Source organism: Pteronotus mesoamericanus, unplaced genomic scaffold, assembly GCF_021234165.1.
Source record: "Pteronotus mesoamericanus isolate MK-2021 breed Mesoamerican mustached bat unplaced genomic scaffold, CSHL_Meso_final scaffold_651, whole genome shotgun sequence".
Classification (NCBI taxonomy): Eukaryota; Metazoa; Chordata; class Mammalia; order Chiroptera; family Mormoopidae; genus Pteronotus; species Pteronotus mesoamericanus.
In genome coordinates this window covers 34,998,735-35,020,158 of record NW_026555325.1, presented here as the reverse complement: position 1 = coordinate 35,020,158, position 21,424 = coordinate 34,998,735, and the positions used below count along the sequence as shown (strand labels likewise).

Genomic DNA, 21,424 nt, shown 5'->3' with positions numbered 1-21,424 from the left:
ATTTGGACAGTCTTCCCTCACTTAGGAGATACATATTCACTGAATGGAACACCAACTACTCCAAGGTCAGCACGTGCCATTATAGCCTTGTCATGTTTTGTCTTCGGGGGGGAACAGGCAGCGGTTCGGTGACTAGTACAATGAGAGGTCCACGGGAAGGTCCGAGCCAATGCAAACCTTGGAGGCTCCCCCAGGGGGCGCCACCGCAGGAGGTTGCCCGCAGGAGGGCCCCGGCCTGGCTGAAGAGCCAAGCCTGAAAGCAATAAAGTAATCAGGGCACAAAGGACGTTCCAGTCCGCAGTGCTTCATTAGAGCCCTACTTAGAATGTAGCATCTACAAATCAGATTACAGAATGCATTTATGTTACTTTAAAATAAATGTAGGAGAAGATATAGAATCTTTTCAAAAAGCAGGTTTTAAAGGAACCTGTTTAAGAACAATATACAGAGTAAGTCCCAGAGTGTTAATATTTTTGGCTCTTAGCTCTCTAAAATCTATTTTCATTGATTCATTAACTCAAAAACATATTTATAGCAGGTACTGTGTGCCAGGCACTGCGTTCTTTACTTTAGATACAGCAGTTAACCACGTACACTTGTTCCTTGAACTCATGAAGGGCTCACATTAAGTAATAATCACACAATGGTTATTGATTTTATTTTAATAAATGCCATAAAGGAAAATACCAGTAACTGGGGAACTTAACCTAGTGTATTAGGGTTGGGGGTGAGGGTGCTGGAGATCGGAAAAGGCTTTCCCAAAGAAGAAATCCTTAGGCTGACGTTCAAAGGATGACTAGGAGCTGGGCGCGTGTTGGTTGAGCAGCAGAGAAGCAGGGCCCGGGAAGGCCCTGACCCCCGCGGAGTCCGTGCGGAGGCCCCGGAGGCCTGTGGCTGGGAGAGCGGTGAGTGAGGGGAGGCACGGAGATGTGATGAGCACAGTATTTTACCTCCAAATTTTGTTTAACACTCTCCGCTGTCATGTAGCTGAACTATAAAAATTGTCTTTACTTTCCAAACAAAAAAAGTATACTTTAGCCAATAATGAGAGGGGGTATTTGAAATCTGATCTCATAGAAAAATACAGAAGAATTTTTTTTCTGAGTAAAAATTTTGACAGAGGTGATATTTGCCTGTGTCATTTTTTGACCTTCCTTCTGCTCTCACGTCCCCTTCTCTAGTTCCTTAGGCCGCCAGCACCTACCTGCTTCCCCAGGGCCCCCAGTGAAGCAGCCTGTGTAGCCTTTGCCTCCTAGAAGGCACTCTGTTCTAGTGTGTTCTGTCTCATATGACTCCAACCCAAGTACAAAAGATGGGCTCAAGATCCGATTCACACTCAAGTGTGAGTCTCTGAGAGGCCAAAGTGTTTGCATTTTAAAAGAGCCTGCTTTAAAATAACCACCACCGCCGCCACCACCACCACCGCCGCCGCTGCCTTTAGAGTAGTTTTAGGTTTACCCAAAAATGGAGCAGAAAGTACAGAGATTTCTCCTCCCCTCATGCTCTGGCCCACAGCTTCCCCTATTGACATCTTGCATTAGTGTAATACATTTGTTATAGTTTATATAACCAATATTGATACATCATTAACTAGCATCAGTAGTTTACATTAGGGTTCTCTTTTTAAGTTGTTCAGTTCCATGGGTTTTGACAGATGTGTAAAGTCATGTATCTATGGTTACAGCGTCATACAGAACTTTCGCTACCATAAAAGTGCCCGCTCTGCCCCTCCAGCCTTCCTGCCCCTGAGCCGCTGCACCCACTGACCTTTTTCCTGACTACAGTTTGCCTTTCCCAGAATGTCATGGAGTTGGAATTGCAGAAGATACAGCCTTTACTGACTGACTTCTTACTTTTTTACTGTATTTAAAGTTCCTCTCTGTCTTTTTTTGGCTTGATAGCTCATTTCTTTTTATAGCTGAATAAAATTCAGTTGTCTGAGTGTACCTCAGTTTATTCACCTATTGAAGGACATCTTGGTGGCTTCCAGGTTTTTGACAGTTATGAATAAAGCCACTATAAGCCTTATGTCTGGCTTTCAAGTGAATATAAATTTTCAGCTCCTTTGAGTAAGCAGGGAGGAGCACCATTGCTGGATGTCATGGTAAGAGTACATTCAGCTTAGTAAGACACCACACGTCTTCCAAAGTAGCTGTTCCATTTTGCACTCTCACCAGCAAGGAATGAGAGTTCCTGTTGCTTCACATCCTTGTCAGCCTTTGGCGTTATTGGTATTCTGGATTTTAGCCGTTCTCATACATGTATGGTGAAGAGGCTGCTGTTTAATCCATAGAAATCTTTCACAAACTAAATGGAACAAAAGAAATCTAGCATAAGATCTAGCTCTGAGTAGATGCTCATTAAATCTTCAGTACATGGGAATCCAGGTATTTTAACCAGCTACTAACTGTGCAGGGGGTAGGGAAGAGGTCCCCTGCAGGAAGGGTAGCTTTGCTTGAGAGCCTCCTGGCTGAGCACCTTTGAAATATTTCTCCGTTTTGTAATTCCTTTTCTTGTTATTTCAGCACTCTAAGGTCTGGTTTGGTTTGGTTTTTGTTCTTTTATTGCTTACCACCTCCTCTACCCCCAGGACTTGGGCAGATCCAGACGTTCTATGTGGGATCCTGGGGTGAGGAAAAAGCACAGAATAAAGGCTTTGGTGCTAGGGGTCTTTTGTAAGTTGAGAGTGACTCTGTTGTTGTTTTTCACATTCTCTGTGTTTATTTTAAAAAGAAAAAAAGCAATCCCACATTATCCCCCTAGGAATTCTCAAGAAGCCTTGAGATTTAAAAATATTTCTGTTGACCCCAGTCCTCTCCTGATTTTCCCCTCCATTATTAACATGGAAAAATAACTTCAGAATAGAAAATTCAAAACAGTAGATTTTGCTTTTCACAAGTAATCAATCATGTATACCACTTAACACACTGAATTTGATGTTAAGAACTGACTCATTGCTAATCTTTAAAAACTGTGTACAGAAACATGTCATTTATAAAAACAGTGCTGTGGATCCAAATATTCACTTTTCTTTCTTTTAACATCCTTCAAAGATGGTGAGAAAGCAGACATTTCTGTGAACATGTATGAAGACATCAACATTATCACCGGTGCACTGAAACTCTACTTCAGGGATTTGCCAATTCCACTCATCACGTATGACGCCTACCCTAAGTTCATCGAGTCCGCCAGTAAGTTCGACGACACATTCCAAGTAACCTGACAGACTTCCTCTTCTGGGTCATCACTTCTGGTTTTCTTTTCCTGCTGAGTATCTTGAATGCATTTTATGAACTATTTCCTCCTTGCCCCTCTCCATGGTTCATATACCCATAAGAATTTTGAACTATTCTCAAACATAGGTTATTTATGACTTCTCCCATCAGAAGCTTCTTTGTAATGAGCTCACTTTCATTTTCCAAAGGAAGGCTTATACCACTGCTCCCCAGATACGGACGAATACTTTGTAAAATAAAATTAAAATACTGGAGAATAATATTTAAAAAAAAACAAACAGAATCAACTATTTTGTTATTAGGTTCAGCAAGCATGAAGATTACTGTCAGGTTTCAGTAAAAGTTCCTAACTTCTCATACTCAGTTTCCACACTCACCGCGTGCTGGTGCTGGTCTGCAGATCCTGCTTTCAGGAGCACTGTTTCATATCAGGAAGCCATTTTCTAAGTTTTATTGTAGCTAAGATGAAAATGAGGAAAAAGCAAAGACTTACTTGCCAAATTTTATATACAGTGCAAAAAAATCATACCTGTATTTCATGCTCCATTTTTTTAGAGGGAATTCTTAACAGATTCTGTCGTCATTACCATTTTTTAGAAAAAGTAGGCTATTTCTGTCATTCGCTTTTCTCTCCTAAAAACCACATGTTGTCTTGATCTTTAAATAATAACATTACTTCCTTAAGAACACTGATTTGCTTTTTGACTTTAAAGTTTCACGAAGCTCTGACTTTTCATGTTTTAATTTTTAGTTTCCCCTTCAGAGCTTTTGTTGAGAATTTTTGTGGTCAGTTCATGGAGCTGTGATTTCTTGCGGGTCAGCTCGGCCCTTATGTGGAGAACAGCCATGGGACGTACCGTGATTTTTACCAATTTACGTGTTATGAGCCTGAAAGGCTCTAGATCTTCAACAGGAATTTACCTCCCCTCATTCGGGGATGGATTTACTGCTGAGGTTCTGTGTCATAGGGCAGATGTTTCCTCCCGGAGAGAGGTAAGTGCAGTGGCACTAACACGGAAAGCCCTGGACGCATGCACCTCCCAGGGGGTGCTCAGTCGGTCCATGGTTTGCTCTTATTCCTGGGACAGCACCGGTGGCTCAACTCGATGGTGCTCCTGTCGCCACGTTCGTTGCCTGGGATAAAACGGGAACTCGGCTGCTGAGCCTAACCTTGGGGCATCCAGTTAGCAGAGAACAAAGCAGTGACTCACACCCAGGTTCTGTTGTCCACACACTGCCTTGTTTATGTAGAAGAAAAATCCAAGCCTCGCTTGCTGATTTGAAGGCCTTTTGCCCCACAGTCTGAAATTACCTCATCCTCGTTCCCCACGCCCACCCCAGTGGCTGAGGAAAACCTCCCCTCTTTATTGTTCCAAACCATTTGTCATTGTTCTGAGATCTGTGTCAGAAACAGGCCTGTCCAAAGCAGCAAGCCCCTCCTCTCACCCCTTCGAGAGCTCCTAAAAGCACAGCCTAAGAAATGTGCCTAAATCAAAGTAAAAACCCCTTAAAATTTCAGATGTTTTCATATGTGAGTTCCATTAATAATACTTACACACAGTATTAACGTGTATTGTGCATGTCTGATATTGATGTAATTGTTTGTGGAACATTGTGTCCTTATACCTGTCTTTTCTAGAAGAGTGTGTCATTCTTTAGATGCATAAATACAAACGTTCTCATATCTGTACAGGCAGAGAAGGAAGATGAGCAAAACTAAGATTAATAGAGCAATGCTAGGTGCCGGGAATCATGTGTGGTATTTTACACCCATGACATTATTTTAGGAACAAGGAGATGTTACAGCATGTAAGTAAGCTGTCCCAGGTCCAATCACTGGAGGAGGTGGCACTGGCACTCAAACCCACATCTGCCTAACATCAAAGCCCTGGCTCCCTCTAGTCCTCCTGGATCTCCAGATGGTACAGGGAACGGAAGACTCACACCGAGGAGGCAGGCAGACAAGCGGAGAGGAACTCCTTCAAAATGAGGGGCACAGTTAGCTGACCCTTGCTGATGCGTATGCTCTTGAAATTTTTTTTTCTCTCCTGCCCTTAAAACTCGGGCCATAATTTTTAGGTCTCAAATATCGATGGCATTCATTAGCATCCCTTGCCAATGAAAACATCACAGTTCATATTAAATCTTCCTCCTGCAAAAGCTGTTTAAGCTCTGCCGTTGCAGCCTCCTTTGGAGAAAGCCTGCTCGTTGAAAGCTGGAGGGGAGTGGCCGCAGGAAATGAGAAAGGGGGAGCGGAGGCCAGGGCGTCCTGTCTGAAGGCTTGAAGTTCTGCCTCACCCCCTGCACACTCCCTTAGCAACCACCTGGAAGTCGGGGTCTCCCCAGCCCTTTTCCTTCCTCTCCCCACCAGTTAAGGAATCTCTGCAGTACAGTACTGAGGCCTAGGAGGGAGGGGCTTCTCACAGACCCACTCAGCACCCCAGCGTTCTTGGAGGCTTCCTGACCACGACGCAGCCAGTGCTGCCAACGCTGAGCTCCTGGTAGCACTGAATCTGGAACTGTTCCCCTGGCCAAGGGGTCTAAGAGTTCTGTTCCCAGAAGGTCTTACAGAAGCTGCGTGACTCAGTGTGTAACTCTGAGTGAGTCAGATAAACTCAGAAATGAAACCCAGGGTTCTTTTTCCCAAGCAACTTGGACATACCGAAGAGGGGCCTGGAGCTTAGAATTTGCTGAGCTTTTCCCTCAACTCTGCCACTGATTCACCCCTATTGCTTGGCTAAGTTTTACTCTTCTTGTACTTGAGTTCCTCTATAAAGAATTTAAAATTTAAAAAGAGCTTTTAACTAGATCTTAAAACAGGTTCAGAGTGCTTATTTCCTGCTCCCAGGGTCTGCATTTCTAGATTCTTTCAGACCTCCCTCCAGTGCCCTCTCTTCCTCTTCTCTCTCTCAGCCCTGGGCCATCAGTCTTCTCTGTGTTCCCATCACGCTCGCTTGGACATCTTTTAAAGCCCCTTTCCTTCATGTCAGAGATTATGTTCATGCTTTGTCTTCCCTGCTAGACTGTAATCCCTTATAGTAGGAGTCCTCTTACTCATTTTTATTTTCCTACAGCACCTGTGATAGTTCCTCACTTACATAATAGATACTCAATGAATATCTGTTGAATCAGCCCTGATCAGTGTGACTCAGAGGGTTGGGCATCATTCCACAAACCGAAAGATCACCGGTTCGATTCCTAGTCAGGGCACATGCCTGAGCTGTGGGCTGGGTCCTTGTTTGGGGCCATGTGAGAGACAACCAATTGGTGTTTCTCTTGCACATTGATGTTTCTCCCTCTTTCTCCCTCCCTTCCCCTCTCTCTAAAAATAAAATCTTTTTTAAAAAAAGCTGAAAAAACATTTGTTGAATGACTAAACATAATTTTATAATTGAGAACCATAGACTCTTAGTTTTTAGATACTCTAAGGAGCCATATAACTAGACTTTCTTTTTTAAATACCCAGCAGCCGCAAGTTCACTGCTTCTCCAGGCAGCCAGTCCCCTGATGGACAACAGAACTCTGCCTGCTTTTAACTCCCTCCCGTTGGCAATGGTCCTGGTATCACCTTCTTCCACATGCAAGCCTTTCATGTATTTGAAACATGAAGGTGGCCATTCATCGCTAACTACATTCCATTTTGTCTGTCTCATTCTTAAATGCTGTGGTCTTGTTAGGGCTAAAGATTCGTGGTCTCTGAAAACTTGATCATGGATAATACTCCTCTAAGTGGAAAGGAGAAGTGAGTTCCAGGGAAGGATCTCTGTCAGTTTGATATCAGTATATTCAAGTGCATTTTGTCATATAGTCTCAAATTTAGAGCTCCAGCCTGGACCTCTCCCTGAACACCAGATTAATCCACAATCAAAATGTTCATTTGGGCGTCTGAAGAACACCTCACACAGAACTCTTGGTCTTCCCCATGAAACCTCCTCCACCCATAATCTTTCCCGTCTCCACTAATGAAGGCTCCATCATCCCAGTTGCCTCAGCCCAAAACTTGGCTCATTGTTTACTCTTCTCCCTCTCACACATCCCTCATCAGTACCTCCTGTGGACGCAACCATTGAAATATTCCTAGAATCCAGCAACGTCGTATCACCTTCACTGCTAGCACCTGATCTAAGCTAGTGTCCCTCCTCACCTGAATTTCTGTAATTACTAGGATGGTCTTTCCACCTTTACTCCAGCTCCTCCCATTGTGTTTCCCACCTGGCAGCCAGAGGAGAGACCTATAAGAAAACGTATGTCGGACCGTGACCTTCCCATTTCTCTCAGTAAACGCTAAGTCCTTAGAAGAGCCTATGGCGCCTGACTTGAGACTGCAGTTACCTTTCCGATCTCATCCCTTGTGCGCTCTATGCTCACTGCACTGCGGCCGTCTCTGGCTCCTGGCTTTTCCGTGGACATTCCCGGCATGCGCTCCCCTCAGGAGCTTTGCACGGCTCTCCCTCTGCCTGGCACCGTCTTCCCCAGACCGCCATGTGCTCCCCGCCACTGCCTCAGAGCCTGTGTTCAGACCTTCTCACTGCGGCCCCTCCTGACCACTCCATTTATCATTACACCCCCTCCACATGTCCAGCTTTTTCCCCATAGCACTTGCCTCATTCTAACATAGTATAAACTAAAAGATACATATTCCTTGTTTGTAGTCGGTCACCCTCCAAGAGGCAGAGTGAGCTCCCCATGAACAGAACTTTGTTTCCACCCCACCGACACTGTCCTTAACCTCATACCATCTCAAGATTCTCCCTACAAGGATTAATTGTGGAAGTTAAAACTAAATTGCTCCTTTTTCAACTGCCAGAATAGTGTAGTTTTCAATTAATAAGTCCTGTATAGTTTTCTACAGTAAATGGATTTTTCCCCTTAATTCTAGAAATTAAGTGATTGCGTTTCAGTCTCTAAGATGGTATCGCTGTTATGAAATGGCGCTCTTTCAAGGCCTCAAAGTTCAAAGACCATGCATTATTTATCTTGGTAAAAGTCAAATAATACATTCTTTATCGCTAAGAAATGAACCAGGAACCCTGGGGAAGCTTTGGACAGAAATTATGAGGTGGCCAAAGTTTCTTTGAATTAAAAAACTTTAGTCAGTGTTCACATCCTGAAATTTATCAAATCTGTACCAACACTAAGAACTTTTCACCTTCATCTTTTATCATTTTTTTACTTGACTCCAATGCATTGCTGTTGAGTTGGTCTATTATTAAATTTGAAAGGCTAGGATTCTTGGTCTTGGGTCTTGAATGTCACATTCTGATCAGATGTGACCTTTTAACATCTCACAGCTGCTCTCCTGATTAAGACTCGGCGGTTTGGGGTCCCTTTGCAGTTGCCCTGAAACCAAACATTTAAAGGCTCCCCATCTTCCTGACACTTGAATAGAAGCAGAAATGTGCTAGGAATGAGCACAGAATTCCAAAGATGTTTATTGCTTTGGGTTATGGGACTAATTGATGAATTCAGTGCGATCTGTCACCTGAAAGGAACGTGCTAGGTTTTTTGGTCAACATAGCAGAACTAAAATACCCACAAGAAGAGGGCCCCTTCAAAGTTTACACCTTTGGGAGAGTCCCATTCATTTCAGGGATCCTGTTTTCCCTCAAAACGTTTGAAATTGCCTTCAAAGTCTCAAAGGCTGCATCGTATCTTCTAAATATTCTAAGTAGTAAAAGATCTTTGTGCTTTGAGGATAGATTTGACTATTTTGCATAACACAAAGTAATTTAAAACTAAATCTAATAAAGGAAATATATACTGGATGATACATGTCTCAGTTGAAAAAGAAAAACGCGTGAATATCAAATAACAAGACTTCAGCAAGGGGTTGCCAGGGGCAAAGGGATCACGTAGCTTCTATACCATCACTGAAAGGGGGTGTTCAAAGTATTTTGAACAATGCAATATCCCTTAAATAGGTAATGGTCTAAGATGATCTCATTTGGATATGTAAGTTTTTATCATTAAGTACATTTTTGTCTGAAATTTTTATAGTTACATCCTAAATATCTAATAGCCAATTTCCGTAGTTACCAGACTCCAGGACATTCAAGTGAAAAAACTGGGTGCTCTCCCCAAAAATTCAAGTGAATGGTATTGCCACATTGAAACTAAGCCTTTGGAAATCTGAGGCTTGAACCTTAAAAATAACCTTCAAAGGCTGTGGTCAAGGATCTGTGAGAAAGCATTTCTTACCAGTTTTAAAAGATTGCCACAAGAACAGAATTAAATGAGCCCTTTATATCAGTTGTCTGTTAAACTTCTTCTCCTTGGTATTTATTCATTTTGCTACTTTAGAAATTATGGATCCTGATGAGCAATTAGAAACCCTTCACGAAGCACTGAAACTGCTGCCGCCCGCTCACTGCGAAACCCTCCGGTACCTCATGGCACATCTGAAGAGGCAAGTCACAGCCTGTGAAGCTTATACTTGTATTGAGTCCACATTGTAAGAATAAGATGAACCCAGAGGTGAAAGAAAGGACAAATGATCTTTTGGATGCATGCAAATGTTGTCTTGTGTGAAATTGCATATGTAGAGAAGGAATGCAAAAATACTGTGCACTACAATACTGAATGCACACTGGATTCTGACCTAAAGGTATTTGCAATTCTAGTATGAGCTGGCAATATGTTAGAAATACTAATATTCTGCCAAGGACATGCATTAATTTTTGTGGAAAGGGGTAAGGTTGTAGCTGTAAAGACACCAGCATTAGCATAATAAAGCAAGAGCAAAGCAACTTGCAAGAAGGCTCATTTTTGAGCCTTCTGGCTCTCTTACAGGCACTTTAGACTTGCGATGGGGTTGCAGATTATTGAATTAATGTTGCCAGCACTAAAAACTGCTGTAAAAAATGATAGAGTAAAGTAAGGGGTAAAGGGAGGGCTGGAAAATGAAATATTTTGTTACTCTGGTTTAATGTTTTAAAGTGATTGATGGTGATTTAGCTTTATTTCCCTGCTCGGTCACCCTCAATCTTAACCATTGAAGCAATGTTTTTAAAATTACAGGACCAAGATTTAGTGGTTTTAGGGTTTCAAAATATAAGACCAATCAGAAACAAAAAAAGATAGCAGAACTTGACATCTATGTTGCATGCCTTTAAGCATAAGTTACCCAGAAGTGAGTATTTAACTCATGGTGCTTTTAACATTTACATGTTTCTTCTCTCTAAAAGCACCAGGAGTTAAAACTTTTGTGTAATGGGCTTACAACTTTACTTGTAAATTCACATTTGCTTCATATAGGGAGACAATTAAGTACTCCACACTAAAACAAAGAAATAACCCTCAAATTAAAGTCTCTGTGCCTTCACTGTAGCAGTAAAAAGAATATAAACACTTACCCTCTCTGACAAGGTTGCTTACTCTGAGCCATTTCCTATTAATGTCACTACCACTCTCTCCCTAGACACTTGCAAAAATAATCTACAGGAAACAAGAGAGCCAACGTGGGGGGAGGGAGGGGGGCTCAGGGAATGCCCCAGACGACCCAGTTCCTTCTCTCCTGTTTGCAGACACACCCCTGCAGCGCTTGGCTGTGGCCAGAGAAGCCACAAAGGGACTTGAACCCGCACAAGTCTGTTGTTTTAGTGCCAAAGTACAATGAAGAACCACATGGCTTACACAGAATCATACTCCTTTACTTGTGTTTTTCAGAGTGACCCTCCATGAGAAGGAGAATCTTATGAATGCAGAAAACCTGGGAATTGTTTTTGGCCCAACCCTCATGCGATCTCCAGAGCTAGACGCAATGGCTGCCTTGAACGATATACGATATCAGAGACTGGTGGTAGAGCTGCTTATCAAAAATGAAGACATTTTATTTTAAAGTTTTAGTTTGAGGGAAAAATTGTTTTACAGATGAAGGAATGTTTTATAGTAATTTAATTGGCTCTTATAGCTGAATTATTCCTTGGTTAGAAGTTCGGGCATATAACCAGCATAAAATGAAGGAACTTTCCGTTGTTTGCGTAGCACCGCTCAGCTGTCCTCGTAAAACAGTGAACACGCTTTCCAGTTCTAGTAACCCTGGGTGTTTATCATGTTAAGAGAAACTCAGGCTATTGCATGATTAGCCCCGTTTGGCAAGGGAACCCGTACAAAAGAGACAACAAGCCTGCACCGCTCTTCGTCCTGGGTAGTCTGTGGTTGTAATTCAGCATGTTTCGCAGAGTAAATCTGTCGTGACTTCGCTTTTGGGTTCTATGTCATTGGTTTCCGACACTTATATAAACATGCACATCAATGGATAAAACAGCACCTCTGGCTGCTGCATTGCCATAGACTATAACATATGCCTACTTTTCTCAAACGCTTTATTTCCAGTTTCTCTTAGTTCTTCTCTAACATAGTACTTTCTTTCCAGCAGAAAAGCAAAATGTGTTTTCAGATTGTTACTTTAGTAAATGATCCATACCAATAAAAAAAATACAACACAGAGCATTTTCTGTTAAATTATTATTGGGTTTTAGTTGTAATTTTGTGTTTTTATCTGGCATGCATTTATTAATTTATTAAATTTGGCTTTTAGAAATTAAAAATATTGATAGCTTGCTTATTTCCATGATTGAAACTATGTGGGAAAATGTGTTTGGCCACTTATTTAACACTGAGTGATCCCTCTCACCTTTTGTTTACTATTGAAAGTTTTGTGGTGAGTTCTTAAAATAACAATTTAAAACTGCTTAGAATTAGAACACCCATCCATTGAATTTATTTTTCTTCTTTGCACACTCTGACAGAAATCTAGAATATTTTTTCATCTGGTGGGGGCCTGGGAGGCGGCGGAGGGTGTGGCACACAGATGAGAGGTCCTTCGAGAACCATCAGAATAAGAAAAAAGTCTAACTAAAAGGAGTGACTTTTTGAAACATTTGGTTTGTGAGCTGTGTGTGGTGTTGACACGCAGCCCGAGGGGAATCCCAGAGAGCAGCAGCCCGTCCGCTGGAGGGGCCTCTGTGGACGCCTCGATGCCAGGACCCCCAGGGCGGCACCCGGCCGCCACCCGAGTTTGTTTCCCTGTCCGCCAGCTGCGCGCACTTTCAGAACTACCATTCCGTCCTGCTTTAAACAGTAAAAAAATAATACATTTCCATTTTTGCCATTTCAATCCTTGATGCTTTCCAGGCTATCCAAAGAAAATGGGAACTGGCGGAAAAGTGGACTTTTTCCATATTTTTGCCCCTAGGCTATAGTAGAAGTTGGCAGTATGTTTTGATGTTTATATTCAGAAAATTGTGGTTGTTCAGGAGATGGTCTCTCACAGCTGCCTTCTTAACCACGGCCCCTATGAGCAATGTCATTGCACCAAACAATGTCAGATACACGGATTAATGAGGCACAGAGACGGGTTTTCTAACAAATTTTCTTTGAAGTGGAGGACAGGAAAAGACGCTGTCCATGAAGGCAGTGCTTTTGGCTTGTCAAAGATTTCGCAGAGAAATTGGACCACATGACTGTCCTGGTTTAGGTAAACTGAATGAATTTCCAAGAGCTCGTGGCTGAAGCTCTTTTTTGCACAAAGTTCTGTTTGAACAAAGGTCTTTTAAAGGAGAAATTTGTAAAGGAATATGCTTTATTAGAATGTGAGCACGCTGTTTTGTTTTTCTAAAAGGAGTAGATGTGGTTGACTGGGAGTAGACATGTACTAGAATGAGAGATTCACCTGGAGCAGAAGCACTGCCTGATCATAGTAAATATTAAGCAGATATTCAGATGACATCCTCAGTACAAATCCAGACAGGTTGCTGCTTATCAGGTCTGTGAACAAGGGCACTTGGTATGCTTGTTTGATATGAGCTGCATGTTTTTATTTTTTTAATCTTTATTGAATCTGTTGGGGTGACTGGTTAATAAAATTATACAGGTTTCAGGTGTGCAGCTCTAGACTACAGTATCATCTGTATACTGTGTGTTCACCACCCCAAGTCTCCTTGCATCACCGTTTATTCCCCCTTCACCCTCCTCTACCTCCCTCCCCCCCGCCCCCCCGCCAGCCCCCTCTGGTGTGGTTTTAAACTGACGAATGTGTGATTCGTGCCCTCAGGACATGCAGATACAAACTACAGCTCCCTCATTTGTGAGAACCCTTGGGCTGTTGGGTGATACTCCTTGAAATGAAGAAACAATTCCCAGTTGCTCAGGGAGACTTATTCAGTAACTAGCCTGAGTTGTTTATACATATCTTTCTGTGACTGATGGGAGATTTCTTAAATCATGACCTTTTAATGGGGGGGCAGAGGGTTTTATTTGTTTCCAACTCAGTCAGGAGTAGGAGGGACCATGATCACCCAAGACTTGGCTGCACTGCGGATGCTCTGCCCTGAAATGTACGGTTTTAAAGGAATTATTGAGAAATCAAAGATTTTCCTTTCTCAACATTTTTTTGTGAGTTTTTAATGCCAGTTAGTTACACCAGCTGGCAGAGGAAGTAGGTCTTCACTGAACTGAGATTTTAAATGTCTCTAAGTGGAAGAACGGATATTTATCAAAATGTTTCTGGTTACTTGATGAGCTCAAATAGATGGCCTCTGAGTAAGTTAGGTTCAGGGTTCCAACACTATTCATTTTAGTAAAATATTTTAGAATTTACAGGCCCAAAACTGATTAGGTATATTGGTAAGTCCATTTAAAGAGCAAAAATGTTATTCCTAATGAGCATTGTGAAAGCAAGATACTGAAAACTCTTCTCCTAGCTGTTTATTTTAGTTGTTGGGAGGCTAACTTCTTATGGGAACCCTTCAAGCATCTTTATGACTTGATTCGCCTGTAATGACTATATGGCGTTCACATTTGCCTATTAGTGCGAAGTGAAAGGCATTTCCCTCTGTGAGCTAAAGTAATAGTGACCCTCACATACATCATTATCACACATCATGTTTCCACGGGCCCTCTGGACGGTTCTGGCCCTTGACTGGTGTGCACGGTGGCGGAATGCAGGAGAAGGCTACAGGGAATGTAGCATCACCAGGGATCTGTGCTGCTCTCATTTTTAGAGAACTAGTTCTCACTTGCACTATCTCTGAATAAAGCCCAGACCCGCGTCCCTGGGTCCGTTGCGCACTCCTCAGTCGTGCACTCATTCCACACCCATTCCCTGCCTGCTCCCTATGGGCCAGGCACTGTACTAGGCCTGGGAATCCTAATTCCCCTCCGTACGTGAGGCTGCGCAGTGGTGCTGTCGGTCCTCGCCGTCCAGTGCGCTTACATCATTTTGGCCAATCCCGTGCACAGTTCGTGCTCATTCTGGAACAAGAAATGGTCTCAACCTGACAGCTCAAGAGTCTCACGATTTATCTAAAACAAGACTGTGACCATCTTTACATTTCTTAAATAGTAATGATGGAAAAAAAAAACACTAAAGTAGTTGTTTTCCCCTGGTTTTGTATAGTCAAGGAATTAGGTTGTAACTAACCCACCAAAGGCCAATTAGCAATTGTATTAATAAAGGTTATATGAGTACTTTTATAGATTTAAACATTTGTTGGTTTCCATGCATTTTTATACCTTATTAAAGTCATTGGGACCTCTCAGCAAATGCTTAAGTAAATTTTAAAGTAAAATTATTTCACTAGATCCGCATTTCACACAAGGATCTCACATCAACTGATATTTCACAGATTGAAGCCAAAAATCAAGAGAGAGTCATGCTAAAAGTTACGATTCACTCATCACCATGTAGCGTAAGGAAAACCCTGGTTTATGAGCTTTATTGTTCTCCACTAAAGAGATTATATTTTAATACTGTCAGTCATAACATACTTCACAATATGAATGTTTTCCATTGCTTTTTCTATCAAATAGCACAAAACAACACAAGAAGCGTTAAGCCCCATATTCCTGACCTAGTTTTTGGAGCTCTGGTGAACACTTGGAAGTGCTGGGGTTTTGTTGCTGCTCAGATCCGCAGTGGCACTGTAGCAGGACACACCCGCATGTGAAGCTAAAAAATCTAGGGACTGGTTTGGTTTTTTTTTTCCTAGTTAGGTAACCACTTAACTGCGATGCCACTGTGGTAACAAAAAGCAGAGGAAATGATATTGAGAGATTAAAATGAGTCACTGAAGGAAATTAGCAAAAAAGGCTTTCTAGAGGTAAAATGTAAGCTTGGAATGGTCTGAAAACAGAAAAACCTCTTGGTTTTCACTGCATGAAGCTTAGGCCAGTGCATTTCCTCTGATGTAGGCACAGATACAACTTGGACACAAGCCAGGGCTTGTTCATGCCAAAAATCAAGGCCTGGCCTACTCTTAGGATGCTTCTCCATATGAGTAGACATTTTCCTAAGGTACTTTTTATTACCAAAGAAAATGTGTAATAGTGAAGAATAACTTGTTTATTCTATATCCAAACTACGTGAGGAGATGATGCAAGCATGCAAAGGTTAAGTTCAACCACATCAGTGCCTGCGCTCTGTCACAAGGGTCTAGGAACATTGTGACATCAAAAACACAAAACGTGGGATGGGGGAGTGGAGTAAAAATGTAGAGCTTTTAGAATACATTCAAACTTCAGTTCTTATCTTAAAATAGACTGTTACCAGATGTTTTATGTAAGCCTCATGGTAACCACAAAGCAAAATCTGTAGTGGACACACAAAAGATAAAGAGAAAGGAATCTAAGCATAAGACTAGAGAAAATCATTAAACCGCAAAGGAATAGAGCAAGGGAAAAAGGAATAGAGGAACGAACTACAAACAGCCAGAAAACATTAAAATGGCAGTAAGTACACACCTGTCAATAATTACTTTAAATGCAATGGACTAAGTTCTCCAATTGAAAGACATAGAGTGGCTGAATGGGTTTAAAAAAAAAAAAAAAGGACCCATCTGTATACTGACTGCAAAAGACTCATTTCAGATGTGAAGGCACACAGTTTGAAAGTGAAGGAACAGAAGAAGATATTTCATGCAAATGAAAACCAAAAGAAAACTGGTATAGCTATGTTCATATGAGACAAAATACTAATGCAAAGACTATAATGAGAGACACGGAAGAGTATTACATAATGATAAATGGGTCAATCCAGTGAGAGGATATAACATTTGTAAATATTTATGCATCCAACATAGGAGCACCTAAATATATAAAGCAAATATTAACAGACCTAAAAGGAGAAATAGCAATAAAATAATAGTAGGGAACTTTAATATCCCACTTTCATGAATATATAGATCATCCAGATGGGAAAATCAATAACATTGGCTCTACACAACAGGTTAGACCAGAGGGACTTAACAGACCTATAAAGGCATACCTTGTTTTATTGTGTTTTGCTTTACCTTGTTTCACAGCTGTTGCATTTTTACAAATTGAAGGTAATACCGTCCACCAGCAAAAAGATTACACTCACTTTATTGTGGTGAACCTGCAATATCTATGAGGTAGGCCTGTACAGGGCATTCCACCCAATCAACAGAATGCACATTCTTCTCAAGCACACATGGAATATCCTCCAGGATAAACTGTTAGGCCACAAAACAAGTCAGTGAATTTAAGAAGACTGAAATTATAGCAAGCACCTTTTCCAACCACAATGGTATGAAACTAGAAATCAACTACAAGAAACAAAAATTTACAAATCTGTGGAGATTAAACAACATGCTACTAAAAAACCAATGGGTCAAAGAAAAACTCAAAAGAGAAGTTAAAAATTCCCCAAGGCAAATAAAATTGGGAATACAAGATACTAAGATTGAAGGGATGCACCAAGTCTAGGAACAGAAGAAGCTGTAGGTCCACACCAAGAGACGGCATTAAAAGTAGCCATAAATGTACAAACTCTCAGCCTTTCATGGCCTGCTTCTCTGTAGTTCAGTGCACCTGTTTTCAAACGAGCATCTTTCAGAATCACCTGGATGGCTTGGCAAAGACCCCATCTCCAGGTTCTGAATGAGGAGGTCTGGGGCAGGGACAAAATTTTGTAGTTCGAATAAGCTCCCAGGTGTTGCTGCTGGTCCCAGGATGTACCCTGAGGCCTAATGTTCATTACAATCACCTAAGGTCCTCCTGCAGGCCAAATACATCAGCTCCCAGTGATTCTAATGTGTCCCTGGGGTGCAGACTGAATTCGGCTTCATTTCTTGTTGGCATGTAAATATGCACGCGGGGTTTGTTTTAATCAGGTGTGACACCACACGCAGGCATGGCAATGGTGGTCGTGGAGGAGGAAGGTTATACTCGCACATCCAGAGAAACAGGAGGTACAGCACACCAGGAAGGGCCCATGGGATGGACCAGGGTGAGTCGGGAGGCAGAAGGAAGAGGGCAGAGAATGGCTCAGAGCCTCTACAGGGTTTTGAGGGGAAGGAATGGGCAAGGCAGGGCAGGTTCCTTGAGTCAGGTTAGGATTACTCTGCAGAATTTCAGCAGGCTCTGGACTATCCCTAGTCATCTTGCGCCTGGCCCTGGGGTGACTTAGGAGGGGAGAAGACTGGTGAGGTGTGTGAGTTTGATAAAAGGAGATAGTTGAAGGAGATAGTGGGCTCTGGGGAGGGTGGTTTGGGTATCACAGGGGGGCCTGCAGGAGAGCCCTTTGCTGTCTCCAGGAAAATAGTTCACCCTAGCAGTGGCAGCCTCTCCGGAACCAAGGCCTCAGGTGCCAGAGCCTCAAGAATGCAGAAAATGCTGTATAGGCCCTGCACTTGGCTACTTCTGCTTCCCTGCAGAGCCTCATCTTCTAGTTTCTAACCTAAGTCTGACTCTGTCTTCAGTACCCTCTTCCCTTACTCAAATTCTATTCTAGCCCTGGCCAGGTGGCTCAGTTGGCTGAAGCATGGTCTCCTAAACCAAAAGGCTGCAGCTTCAATCCCCCGTCAGGGCATGTATGGAAGGCAACTGATAGGTGTTTCTCTTTCACATCAATGTTTCTTTCTCTAAAATCAATAAACATATTTTTAAATTTTTAAATCTAAAATGCATAGCTTTACCTATATATTAGATGTCAAATCAGAAGAGGGAAATGGGTACTAACATAAACCAGGTTAAATTACTTCAAGAAAAATCCTGTATTTCCCAGACTGCACTTGATGAAACTATCATTACACAAAATATTAGAAGTATGAATTTCTTTATTTCTTTATTTATTTTTAGAGAGGAAGAGAAATATCAATGCGTGGTTGCCTCCCACATGCCCCCTACTGGGAACCTGGCCCGCAACCCAGGCATGTGCCCTGACTGGGAATTGAACTGGCGACCCTGTGGTTTACAGACCAGCACTCAATCCACTGAGCCACACCCAGCCAGGGCAGAAGTATGAAAATCTCTGAGAATCACGACAACCTGCATCAACCTCACACAGCCAGAGGCCCAAGAACTAAGACAATTCCTGTCAACATGACTTAGCTGCTTGTTCCAAGGAACCTTTTGCCCAGGGAAGATAAGACAGTTTCAGGAATGTCCTGCAGATCGATTTACCTGAGAAGACAGACTGCTCACCTGGCAAACAGCGTGCTTACCAAACAATAGCTCACCTCTCACGACTCCCTACAAGACCCCTGCAGTCTTCACCTACTTTACTCCCCCTGCCCTGAAAGATACATCTCTACCACTTGAGCTCAACCCCCAAGCCCTTCAAAATTCTCCTCTAACTCCCAGACTCTGACATGCTCACTTCATGGCTGTGGCGTGCTCTCTCTTGCTGTCTTGGGTTCTAATTGATTCACAAGGCAGTTTCATTAGCAGGACGTCTGGTAATACATTGGGGAGCTCAATGTCTTATTGGGGAGCCATTTCAGGAACAGAGGACTCTACGGTCAGATAAGCTTGGTGAAATACCAATTTCGCCTTTATGAAGATTATGATCGTGGTAGCATAATAAAGCTTCTGAAAAGTTCTGCATTCAAAAAAATTTTAGGTGATTAAACAAACTAGCAACTTGTTCATGGGAAGCCTTGTTTTTCTGCAAACTTACTAACTTCTCTAAGAGAAAATTTCCCCTTAGCTCCAGTTCTTAGAATATTAAAGTCATGAATGATTCATGAGAAATGAAGGACTGCTGGTGTGGCGAGTAGAACGCTGATGTCCTGGAGCCCACGGCGAGTGAGAAGGCACCAGGCCTCTCCACACCGGAAGCGTCCTCACCCAGCGCCCCGAGCCACTGCGCTGGGCTGGCTGCCCTGGGGAGCAGAGTTTCCACATTATTAATAATTTCTACATGATTAATGAGGGAGGGTTTATTGCAATCCACCAGTCTGTCTACCGAAGGCCAGTCACGGAGACACCCCCGAGCAAGACATCCATCCACTGTCAGAACAGGAGGAGGCAGGCTGCCCTCTGCCCTGGTTTCCCGAAGCCATTGGCCAGCGCACACTGCCCAGCACTGTTCTTCGCACAGAATGAGCGCTGGTGAAACCTCGCCAGACAACAATTCCTGTTCCTGGTGCTGCTACTGACAGGTCAGGAAATCCCCATCCAGTCCCTCCAAGGCCTGAGAGACATGGGAGGCAACATCAGCCAGGGCGGCTAACTTCCCTGTTGCTTCCATTCTGGAAACACCCTGGTTTTGTCCCAGATCTGGGAGAAGAAATTAATAAATTAGCAGAGGATTTCAGGATCTAATGTATCGCCTGTGGAACAGGAGACCAAGCAAAGGGGACAATTGGCTTCACAAAATCAAGGTTATTTCAATTACCAAAGAGCATTTTGCCAGTGCATTCCTTGGTATGTCCTCATTAAAAATTAATCAATATTAATATTAATTATATTAATATTAATTCCTCTCCCTCCCTCTCCTCAATTCTATCTTCTCTAACCTATTGCTAGCATCTCAGATTGTGTAGCTGTCTGCCCGCAGAGGTTAGCCAGAGATTTTAATCCTGCAAAACCCACACTGCTCCAGGTCTGCTGAGCTGATTTGGGGTTATGCCTAAATTCCTTTTTCTTGCCTACATCCCATGAACCATGGTCCTTTCTTCTTTTTCCAACTTTATGATGGCAGAAGCGAAGGGCTGGTGGAAGGTCATTCTGAGGGAGCTGGGGATTTCTCACAAGCAGTAAATGCCAATGCCCCGACTGCTCTCTTGTGGGTGCTGAGAAGCCTGGGGCTGGCCCAGTCTGGCTTTAGCCCGTGATGCAAAGACACTCAGCCTGTTGGGAAACCCTCCCGCTGGCCAGCTTTGTACCGCTCAAGGGCAAGGGAAAGGGATAAAAGAGAAAAAAACCTGTTAATCACAGAACCACAACGTGGATAGTTGCTTTCTTCCATGTCTGATTTCCTCGTACTGAAAGCCTGGCCTGTTCAAGCATAAGCCAAATGACAAACATACTGCGTTCTCAGAGGGCCTGTGGCTTTCTACAATGTTATGGGGCGGAGGGGTGGTGGGGGAGGAGACTTCAGGCATGGAATTTTAAAACAACACTTTCTAATTATAAAAACTGCATTGCAGAGGAGAGGAGGAGAATGCTGTCCAGCCCATGGCTGGGGGCCCTGAAACAGCAAAACTGCAAGCTTTCCTTTCTGCCCACACCTGCTGCAAAGCTTTCTGTGTACCAGCAGGGAAGGTGACAGCCAGGAGAGGGGCCTCCAGTCGCTCCCTCAGGGCAGGGGAAGGTGGTCTTCTCCCAGGTCAGCTACTCCAAGATGCGCCATGAAAACAGTCCTGAGAACATGCTTTTGAAAGCAGTACTTGTTCTGAAAGATCAGAGGGGAAGATTACATGGAAACTCTAGAAGAGGGTCTTGATGTCTGTTTAAGGGAATAAAGCACTAAGGATCTAATTTCTTATCTGAGTTCTGGCAGTTACCAAGGGGCAGATTTTCTGGTCAGTGCTCACAGCTTTTGCATCCCATCCATTCATCCCCGTGCTTTGAACCCCTGCGTGGGTGGCAGGGGTCTTACAATTCCGCAGGGTGATGGCTTGCCCGAGAGCCCCCTGCCTCTCAGCGGCTGCCAGGAAAAGCTGACCCCCTGCCCTGGGTTAGATGGCTCTCCAGGAAAGCTCCTTGCAGACTAGAACAGGGCCCTCAGCCATCAGTCCTGGAGCCAGAACTGCTGCACGGTGGCATCATCTGGGCCCCATGTGTTTGCCGGGAGGGGCTGAAGAGCTGAGGCTTAGAAATAAGTGGGTGACCTCCCAGAGATGCATGGTCACGCTGGAATCTGGTTGCCATGGGGATGTGAGGATTTCCGCTTAAGCTGTTGGGGAAGAAAATTTTCCATCACGCACATGTCAACATATTGC

The 21,424-nt window shown here is 43.1% G+C and overlaps 1 protein-coding gene across 1 annotated transcript in view; it reads left to right on the top strand.

Annotated features, from left to right (window-relative positions):
- The window catches only part of CHN1 (chimerin 1), a 163,717-nt gene extending 151,982 nt beyond the window's left edge, over nucleotides 1–11,735 (top strand). The window contains exons 11-13 of the mRNA XM_054562313.1: nucleotides 3,054–3,191; nucleotides 9,537–9,642; nucleotides 10,902–11,735. Coding sequence (XP_054418288.1) covers nucleotides 3,054–3,191; nucleotides 9,537–9,642; nucleotides 10,902–11,073 — 416 coding nt within the window. The 3' untranslated portion in view covers nucleotides 11,074–11,735. The remainder of the gene's footprint in view (nucleotides 1–3,053; nucleotides 3,192–9,536; nucleotides 9,643–10,901) is intronic.
- Nucleotides 11,736–21,424: the final 9,689 nt, after the last annotated feature.